The sequence below is a fragment of the Formica exsecta genome, unplaced genomic scaffold, assembly GCF_003651465.1.
Source record: "Formica exsecta isolate Colony F162 unplaced genomic scaffold, ASM365146v1 scaffold933, whole genome shotgun sequence".
NCBI classification, from domain to species: Eukaryota; Metazoa; Arthropoda; class Insecta; order Hymenoptera; family Formicidae; genus Formica; species Formica exsecta.
The window spans coordinates 287,758-298,386 of NW_021853700.1; the positions used below are offsets into that span (position 1 = coordinate 287,758).

Here is a 10,629-nt window from a genome sequence, read left to right on the forward strand (position 1 = left end):
GAAAAATGAAAAGATGAAAAAAATAGATATAGGTCATAATAATTAATATATATATAGCAATGTGATATATGTATATATATATATATATATATATACATATATGTTTAATATACTAGCTACCTCCTAATGGTAATAGAGCTAAAGACGTTGAAAAGTGGATCAAGAAATCACTTGCAAACTTGCAAATAAGTTACCTGGATTTGTATTTGGTACATGTCCCATTTGCATTTGAAAATGGAGAAGATTTACGTCCGCATAATGAAAATGGAGAAATAAGAATCGATATAGATACAGATCATTTGCAAATATGGTCGGCCATGGAGGAACAAGTGTTAGAAAAACGTACAAAAGCGATTGGATTGTCCAATTTCAATATTCACCAAATAAAAAAGATTTTAGATAATGCCAAATTACCTATTTCAAACTTACAGATTGAATTGCACGTAAATTTCCAGCAGAAGGAATTGGTATATAAATCTTATATTTTTTTTAAATATATTTCTATAAATTTTTATTAATATAAATTATATGTATATTCTTTCAGATAAAGTTTTGTCAAGATAACAATATTAGCATAACAGCATATTCACCATTAGGTACACGTGGATTCCTCAAAGAAATAGGAAAAGCAAATACCATACCGAATTTATTAGAAAATCCAACTGTCTTAGAAATAGCAGAGAAGTATAAAAAAACTCCTGCTCAAATATTACTCAAACATATTATTCAAAAAGGTATAATAGCCATACCGAAAAGCTCAACATCTACGAGAATTAAGGAGAATATCCAGCTATTTGATTGGGAACTTCGAGTTGAAGATATTGACAAGTTAAATGCTATTGATATGGGAGAATCTGGACGTATATGTGATTTTTCTTTTTTTAAAGGCGTTGAAAAACACCCAGAATTTCCTTTCTAATATTATATTGTGCTAAAATTTTATCTCATATCTTATTGTGTTGGATTTTTTTTATATATGAGAGATAATCATTTTAAGAAACTGTTATTACATATTTCATATATTATCTATATATAACTGTTGAAAAGTAAATCTTAATAAATAATATATATACATATATATAAATGATACAATTAAATATACACATGTAAAACAAATTTTAATAAACTAAAGAGATTCCTGCTATTATATATTTCTCCTAAAGCATAGAATATTCATATGTAAAATAATCATATATATATATATACATTGTAATTATATATATAAAATATAATACTCTGATTATAACCTATACAACTTTTCCATGTAACATACAAAATAGAAAATGTGTCAAGTGTTTAAAGCATATTTGCTCATATCTTTTACAATGTAGGTTGCTTTCACCTTACCTACTTTCACTTCGATTATTTTCGCATTTCTTTTTATTCTCGTTAATAGAATGACAACTTGATCACAGTTACATAATAGATCTGTTTTTTATAGCTGAACTGGTTGCACTAATTCAGAGTTTGTCTTTTTCTCTCTACATTGGAAGGAGAAAGATAAGCTCTGAACTAGTACAGCCAGTTCAGCTCTAAAGAAACAGACCCAATGATTACGAGAAATAAATGTAGGTATATTGTAATCCAAACAATATGTAACAAGCAACATACCCAAGTGTATTCAAATAAACATGACAAATATTTATCATTTATTGCAGTAAATTCATTAAATACAGAGATGTCTAAATAATGGTTTAAGTATCACATTTTTTCTACTTTATGGAGATAAAATACATTTCCAGTATTAGACGATGACAAGGTTATGTCTACTGGTAGATGCTGCCAATGCGTGACATATCTGAGAAATAAATCGCAATTTCAAGCTATACTTTAATTATCATGATATACATATATTTATAAGCTATGATAATCGTGTATACAATATACATAGCATATGTTATTAAAATATAATATTTACAGATATAATTGGAGATTAAAATTGCGTGACAGATTGACATCCAATCTTTCAAATCTGTGAAAAAAGAATTGGAATTTTTTTGAAAAATAGATGTATCATATTTTACTTTGCATATCCCTTTGTTGACAAGAACACGCCGGCATATCATCGAATTTCGCATTTGGTAAATTATTGTTCCATACAGCACATAGAGCTAACGCAATTAAAGATAGTAATTGATGAAAAATAAATATACTTTAATTTTATATATATATAACAGAATCTACTTAAAATAGACGATAACAACAAACATTTCTAATAATCTTCGGCTTGTTTGTTAGATACGACTACAAAATGACTACACACTCACATTGTTACACAATTATACAATGTTATATATGCATTCAAGAATACTACATTCATTGAAAACTTATTGTTAAAGTACATTTTGCCTGTGCGCTCATCAGCTTTGCATTGCAAATATTACAGGTAAAATTAAAATTAATAATACATTTAATGCCGTGCATTTAAGTAATATTTTGCAGACCGTGTATCGTCAAAGGGCAATTACACTTTCTCGTCCTGCTCCTACGCCAATCCATTTGACTGTAACAAAATAGATTCTTCTATATCTAATTCTAAAAAATTTTTTAACATACATGGATATGTGCTATAATGTTACATATAAACATACCTGGTATATCTAAGTATTCCTCTATGATTTGTATGTATTTATGTGCATTAGGTGGCAATTTATCAAAGGAGCGTACACCTTCGATAGCGGATTGCCAACCTTCGACTGTCTTATACACAGCTTCAACTTTTGCTAGTTCACAAGAACTGCCTGGAAAATAATCTATATCCTTTCCATTTAATTGATATCCAACACATACTTTTATTTCTGGTAATGTATCCAAGATATCAAGTTTTGTTAAGCATATAGATGTATACCTGGAATGGAAAAACAATGATTAATACATATTATGTCAGCATTTCAATAATGCAATAATTTATTATATCAAGCAGTCATTGAAAATAGAGATAAATTTTCAGATATAATGTAATAAATTGTTTTACACACCCATTAACTAGCGTCGTAAATTTCAGCAAGGGCAAATCGAGCCACCCGCACCGTCTCTTTCGCTTTGTGGTTACGCCGATTTCGTGACCTCTTTCCTGCAATAACTCTCCGGTGGAATCTAAAAGTTCTGTGGGAAATGGCCCATCACCGACTCTGGTAGTATAGGCTTTTACAACACCGATAATCTCTCCGATTGTGCTAGGAGGTAGACCAAGACCGGTCAATACCCCGCCGATGCTACAGTTCGAGCTTGTTACATATGGGTAAGTTCCAAAATCAATATCCAACATTGCTGCGTTAGCACCCTCCACTAAAACCTTTTTACCATCCTTTAAAGCCTGGTGCAAATATTGCACTGTTTCCTTCACGTACGGCCTTATACGTTCGGAGTATCTACGGAAGAGAGAATAAACTGTATATTTTACAAATCTTGTAAAACAATATAATCTCATAAGACACTCGTTATACATACTCCTTGTAACGTTCCAATTCGGCTTTAACATCGACATGCAAGGCAGGAAACATTTTTTGATACGACGTAACTAAAGTGTTAAATTTCTGGGAGAACTTATCAAAGTCGCCGAGAAGATCTCCGATTCTGAGCCCATTCCTCGCGGCTTTGCTCGAATACGTCGGTCCTATACCTTTCTTCGTAGTTCCCAATGACTGCGTACCTTTCTCCAGTTCTTGCAATCCATCGACCTGTTGGTGAAAATCAAACACTAAATGCGCCCGATCTGATATTATAAGCCTGTCCTCCCAGTTCTTTAGTCCTTTAGACTCGTTCTTTTCCAATTCATCAAATAGACCAGGTAGATGAATTACTACTCCATTTCCTGTAAACAAAAAGACCGTGAATAATATTAATTAAATATACGATCTGCAGTGTGTTTAATAGAATAATTGAGATAACAATATTCAGGTAATTCAATATTTATCTATAAATCTATATATTTATCTATATACACCAAGAGATAATAGAATAACCTATGTATAAACAAATGGAATAATTGTTTTATACATTGATCTTAATTTCTCATATATATTTATTTTGCCAAATTGCTTGTTATTTTGTTCCTTTATGTTAAATTAATCACTAAAATCATCACAGACACATGTTGTTTTGTCATAAATCAGAATATTAATTTTATTTGTTGATCTGCAAAGATTATTACCTATAACGGATTTGCATCTGGGATTGATTATTCCACTAGGCAGAAGATGAAAGTCGAATTCGGCACCTTCTACAACTACAGTATGCCCTGCATTATTTCCTCCCTGTGAAATTACATTAATACTTGAAGAAACAGCTTGCTATTATTTACGACAGAAAAGATTGTATCGTAATTTTAATTACATCGAATCAAAATACACGAGGACCCTTTGACTAACATAAATAATGGCATTGAAGTCTCAATATACAAGTATATATAATCTATACATCTATTCTATTTATCATATTCCATCTATCATAGGTAAAAAAAAAAAAAAGATAGAAAAGAGGGATAAGAAATGTAAAGTAAGATCTTCTACAATACATATAAAAAATTGTGTCACAAGTTTTATTTAAAAAATGAAAGAGCTAAGAAGTAATTCTTCTTGATATATTTAATATTATTTTTTTCATAGAAATATGAATATGCGTAGACTGACATTACATAAAACTTGATTTTCTTACATTAACATTATCGGATAATTATTCATAAAGCATTGATTCTGTAATTATCATATGTATATATTATGTTGAGACAGATATTCTTGTAACAAACGAGATAAAGAAAGAGTGGATTATTTATCATGTTTAAACCACAAAGATACACTACATTATAATTTTGTGATTTCTTTTTTATCTATATAAAAACCATCAAATTATTATGTAATATCAAGTACAAGGCTATAGAGATGTTTGTAATATCCACAGGTCAGGTGACGCGCGCGCGTGTTATTTCTAAAAATAAAACTAAAAAAGGATAGTAGACGCGAGCGTTTTTCGCGTTAAAGATACAGACAATCGCTCGTGAAATAATTTGAATACTTTGAATGCTTTTAGGGAATATTCATCAGCGTTTCCTGGAACACACGCGCCACTTCTCCGACAGCCTAACTAACCTCCTCTCCGAAAGATGTTGAATAAATATGAGATTACATTTACAAAAGGAGATGAGTCATTCGCGCAGTTTTCGGGGAACCGATTCTGTCCGCCAACGACCCAAGAGGCGGGAAGTCGCGTCGACATCCCGGGAATCCGCTGAGAGAGACGGATACACACATACCTGACACCTGCAAACGACGTCAGCGTCCATCGCCAGCATGTCCACGACCTTTCCCTTGCCCTCGTCGCCCCATTGCGCGCCAAGAACTACCGTGACCTTCGATATAGAACCGCCGCCCGTGGACGTCCGCTGTTTCTTCCTCGGCGAGACCGGGGCACCATTGCCGTTCGCCTGCTGCATCCTCGGGTATACACTGGGATGTCTACGATTGCGAGGATGATCCGTCCGCGCCGGTGTTCCCGCGGAAAACGCGATCCTTCGCGAACAAGTTCCGTCCTGCTTCCTACCACCTCGCCGGGAAACAGCTGACGCGACAGAAATCGGCCGGAACGATTCGGGGCGAGTCGCCGCTTTTGATCTCCCCGACACTCTCCACTCCCCTTCCCCCGTATTCCTCTCCTCTCCTCTCCCGCGCCGAAACCTAACCTGCCTGGTTAAAGCTGGTTTCTATCGGATCAAACGCGTATACGTTCGACACGATATTCGGCTTGCGCGCTTTTCTATCTTCTGCCGAAAAATATATCGAATTATCGCGCAATTACATACTTTTTTTCTAAAATCTAATCAATTTAGGATGTCATGCGCGATAAGGCAAACGATGGACGTAATCGCGATTTTAATTCATATGAACCGTGCATAAGATAAACGCGCGAATAACGCATTGCCTGGGAAATTTTAATGTTTTTCATTCAGCGCTACACTTGACATAAATTATTTCCTGTATACTATATTAACTGCATTTTAGGAAATCTGAACAATTAAATTGGCGAACTAATTATTAAATTTTATTGATCAAACAAAAGGATTATAGTATCTATAAGGAAGTTCATTATAATTGACCTTGTGCTCGTTCAGTGTCGACTCCGATCCGTATATATATATCCTATAGATATTTTGTCGACGACTATTTTTCTATTCGCGTGCAAGAGGATTGTCGAAATAGTTAGAATCGACATAAAAATACAGATTGGAAATAGTTGATAATAGAAATTATAAGTTCCCAGACAGCACAAGGATGTCCTTAGGACGTCCAAAGGGCATCCAGGACATACATGTAGGATATCCTGAGGATATCCTATTTTAATCCTCGGATCTCCTCTGGATGTCCTGAGGAAGAGTAAATGATAGCCGTACACTAGCCTCTGGAGAATCCAGGGAGATCCTGTGAAACATCTGTGGAACATCTTAAGGATTTCTATAGGATATGTTAGGGATATTTTTCACACGTTAAAAAGAACAAATTCTAAAATTTAAATATAAATTAAGATTGCGTTCTGTTATTTACTGCCAATACTAAAAATCTAATACTAAAAATAGTTCACGTTCTTTAATATTTGAGGTTTTCGTGCTGTACATAAATATTTTAGGTTTATGTGTAATATTTTCAAAACAATCCAATATCTGAATCTGAATTCCCTATGTTGGGATTGCATCAGAAATTGAACTGATAAAAAATAATTATATTTTTAATTTCCTGTTAGTTGCTCTTTGCAAGCTTTATATAATTCTCATGACCAAATCTCAAATACGAGTTTGCGCGTCGCATAGCGGTAAACAAACGAACTAGCGGTTGAATACTATTTTTTGTAAAGTTTTTGGAATGTTGCGCATAGTAACATTTCTCATGAAATATTAAATAAACAATAATTTTGAATATGTGAAAATGTGCGCATCAAATTCAATTATTAATATTAAACGAAATTAATGTTAACAATTAATTGCACATGTATATGTCCTCTGGAAATCCAAAGGACATTCAATATAATAGACAGGGCAGATATCCTACAGACATCCAGGAGTTATCCAATGGACATTTATAGGACATTAATACTTATTACAATACTTAAAATTTCTAAATTATATTAAATAGCCTACATAACCGAAAGTAATCATGTATGCATATTAAATTTTCATAAAATATATTTATAATAATATCTTAAAACATCCTACAAATATCCTGAACCATCCTGGACATATTCAGGATGAACCTGAGGACATTTTGTGCTGTCTGGGTCACTATGTAGAAAAAGCAAAATCTCGCAAGCTTACAAATATATGTTTAATACTACAAACACAATAATGAGATATTAAAACAGTGACATACGCGAGGTTAGGATATCTGTCATATGTGCAGTAGGCAATGTATAAAAACGTTCTGTTAAAATATTTTTATTATTTATATATGGGTTTATTTTTTGTATATATATATTTTTCCTGTTGTTTGCTATCCGTAAACAATTAATAATTGTACTCTTTCGAAATTAAAATTCCACATATATCACGACATCGTGAGATTTTACGTGCAAAAGAGTACCGTACAATTATTAAATGTTTACAGACAATATATCATACATAAAACACAGATATACAACAAAAAAACCATATATAAATAAAAACATTCTAACAGGTCGTTTTTATATATTGCTTACTGCATACATGACAGATATCCTAACCTCATGTATGTCACTATTTTAATATCTTATTATCAGTTTTCAGTATCAAACATATTTGTAAGTTTACGAGATTTTGCTCTTCGTACAAAATGACATTGGGTAAGTATTCTTTGCTAATGTGATAGAACTTGGGTACTTTAGTAATGTGGGACAGTTCTTATTGTTAAATATAAATAATAAGACATTACAATTAAAAACGAGTATTTTCTGTTATATCTTCTTAGCTTATAATACAAGAGTATGTATATGTAACATAAGTCTAATAATTTTCAAGTCATTAATCAATTTCTTTTATTTAGAGTGAGATCTTTACGCTAGAAATAAATCATTTTTGGGTCTACGTGTGCTGGGATAACTATTGTACAAGTACAGTATGAGGTGATGTTTTTAAGTATTGTGTTTTCTGACTGTTCGTTTAACCTAAAGAAAGACTGAATTGTGATGATGACAATTATGCTGGTAAGATTGCTTTACAAGATCTTAATGTCACGCTACCTATTTATATTATATCATGTTTATTTTCATATTAAGCAGGCAAAAGTAATAACTCGGCACTAATTTGCAAACCAAGAATCCAGCTTGCATCGAATGTCTGGAGGGAATCCATTAACAAAGCACGAGAATCTTTTAAGCGAGAGTTCAATATTATAGTCTCCGCTAATAGAATCTTGTGATCTGTAATGGAATGATCAACGCTCATTCATTAACTTGCAGTGTCTGTTGAAGCAATAATGATTTTGTACTGTTGACGTGTTAGAAGATTGAATATGAAGATTGAGTTTGAAGATTGAACATTTATATCGCTATTCAGTTAGTGAATATATCAACGAAGACAGTGCTTTGGCATATTATATCCAAATATGGCATATTGTAATATTTATATTATTATACATATTATATATATCTCACAAAAGAAAAATCTTACAACATTTTGTTCTTAACCGATTTATCAGCATTACAATTACATTGCAGTGTACATATGAACACATTATTTTTCAGAGAAATAATCTTGTATCAATATGATAATTATATTTATAATAATTAAAAAATACTTGAAGGTTTACATATATGTACTATCACATATAATGCATATACATATGTTGAAATATGGAATTATTAGAAATATTAGAATAGATATATTTATATATTTGTGTATCGGTGTATTTCATATGGTGAACGAAAAATTTTACCGCACTCTTTCGCACTTGAAATCTTACGATGCCGTGACATACTTGAAATTTTAAGTGCGAAAGAATACGGTATAATTCTTCATTGTTCACCATACGAAATACACCGATATACAAATATATAAATATATCTATTCTAATATTTCTAATAATTCCATATTTCAACATATGTATATGCATTATGTGAGACAGTACATACATGTAAATCTTCAAGTATAATTATTACAATATAATTATCATATTGATACAAGATCATTCTTTGAAAAATAATGTATTTATATGTACACTGCAATGTAATTGTAAAATTGATAAATCGGTTAAAACAGAATGTTATAAGATTTTTCTTTTATGATATAGATAATATACATATATAATATATACATATATAATACATATATAATAATATATATATTACAATATGCCACATTTGCATATAATATGCCAAAGCACTGTCTTCGTTGATATATTCACTAACTGAATAGCGATATAAATGTTCAATCTTCAAACTCAATCTTCATATTCAATCTTCTAACACGTCAACAGTACAAAATCATTATTGCTTCAACAGACACTGCAAGTTGGTGAATGAGCGTTGATCATTCCATTACAGATCACAAGATTCTATTAGCGGAGACTATAATATTGAACTCTCGCTTAAAAGATTCTCGTGCTTTGTAAATGGATTCCCTCCAGACATTCGATGCAAGCTGGATTCTTGGTTTGCAAATTAGTGCCGAGTTATTACTTTTGCCTGCTTAATATGAAAATAAACATGATATAATATAAATAGGTAGCGTGACATTAAGATCTTGTAAAGCAATCTTACCAGCATAATTGTCATCATCACAATTCAGTCTTCCTTTAGGTTGAGTGAACAGTCAGTAAATACAATACTTAAAAACATTACCTCATACTGTAGTTGCACAATAGTTATCCTAGCATGCGTAGAAAAATGCATTATTTCTAGCGTAAAGATCCCACTGTAAATAAAAGAGATGATTAATGACTTGAAAATTAGTAGGCCTATGATGCATATACATACTCTTATATTATAAACTATGAAGATATAACAGAAAATACTCGTTTCTAATTATAATGTTTTATTACTTATTACTAAGAACTTGTCCCACATTACTAAAATACCCAAGCTCTATCAAATTAGCAAAGAATACTTACTCAATGTCACTTCGTACGAAGAGCAAAATGTCTAAACTTACAAATATGTTTGATACTGAAAACTGATAATGAAATATTAAAATAGTGACATACGTGAGGTTAAGATATCTGTCATGTGTGCAGTAAGCAATATAGAAAAACGCCCTGTTAGAATATCTTTATTTATATATGGTTTTTTTGTTGTATATCTGTGTTTTATGTATGATATATTGTCTGTAAACAATTAATAATTGTACGGTACTCTTTTGCTCGTAAAATCTCACAATGCCGTGATATATGTGGAATTTTAATTTCGAAAAAGTACAATTCTTAATTGTTTACGGATAGCATATATAACAGGAAAAATACAGATATATAAAAATAAACCCATATGTAATTAATAAAAATATTTTAAGAGAGCGTTTTTCTACATTGCCTACTGCACGCATGACAGATCTCCTAACTTCGCGTATGTCACTGGCTGCGGTAAGATATGACATATATTTGTGAGATACCAATAATAGATAAAACATCGACATATAGACTTGGCCTGCGCATATCACACGTAAAAATCCGCTTTTTA

The 10,629-nt window shown here is 31.6% G+C and overlaps 3 protein-coding genes across 5 annotated transcripts in view; 1 reads left to right on the plus strand and 2 right to left on the minus strand.

The window, feature by feature from the left end:
- LOC115245264 (aldo-keto reductase family 1 member A1-like) overlaps positions 1-1,116 on the plus strand; it is an 8,200-nt gene extending 7,084 nt beyond the window's left edge. For both annotated transcript variants that reach the window (XM_029823499.1, XM_029823498.1), the window contains exons 4-5: positions 117-467; positions 545-1,116. In XM_029823499.1, coding sequence (XP_029679359.1) covers positions 117-467; positions 545-919 — 726 coding nt within the window. In that variant the 3' untranslated portion in view covers positions 920-1,116. The remainder of the gene's footprint in view (positions 1-116; positions 468-544) is intronic.
- LOC115245267 (protein ARV1-like) overlaps positions 1-1,567 on the minus strand; it is a 4,613-nt gene extending 3,046 nt beyond the window's left edge. Inside the window, exon 1 of one of the 2 annotated variants that reach the window (XM_029823505.1) lies at positions 1,352-1,567. The gene's annotated coding sequence lies outside the window, so the exon portion shown is untranslated. Of the gene's footprint in view, positions 1-1,347 lie in introns of both variants that reach the window. The other variant, XM_029823504.1, reaches the window with a different exon arrangement.
- A 64-nt stretch (positions 1,568-1,631) lies between these two features.
- Positions 1,632-5,665, minus strand: LOC115245263 (adenylosuccinate synthetase). The gene is made up of 6 exons (XM_029823497.1): positions 5,252-5,665; positions 4,154-4,256; positions 3,451-3,814; positions 2,979-3,371; positions 2,592-2,848; positions 1,632-2,503 (listed from the first exon to the last, which is right to left on the minus strand). The coding sequence occupies exons 1-6, from the start codon at positions 5,429-5,431 to the stop codon at positions 2,454-2,456; spliced, it is 1,347 nt and encodes a 448-aa protein (XP_029679357.1). The 5' UTR covers positions 5,432-5,665; the 3' UTR covers positions 1,632-2,453.
- Positions 5,666-10,629: the final 4,964 nt, after the last annotated feature.

What these genes read in the sequence shown, in the direction of transcription:
- LOC115245263 (XM_029823497.1), bottom strand. Translation starts at nt 5,431, where the DNA reads ATGCAGCAGGCGAACGGCAATGGTGCCCCGGTCTCGCCGAGGAAGAAA. An exon ending in ACGTCGTTTGCAGGTGTCAG is followed by an intron (nt 4,257 to 5,251) that starts GTATGTGTGTAT and finishes GTAATTTCACAG; the next exon opens with GGAGGAAATAATGCAGGGCA. An exon ending in TTTACGACGCTAGTTAATGG is followed by an intron (nt 2,849 to 2,978) that starts GTGTGTAAAACA and finishes TTTCCATTCCAG; the next exon opens with GTATACATCTATATGCTTAA.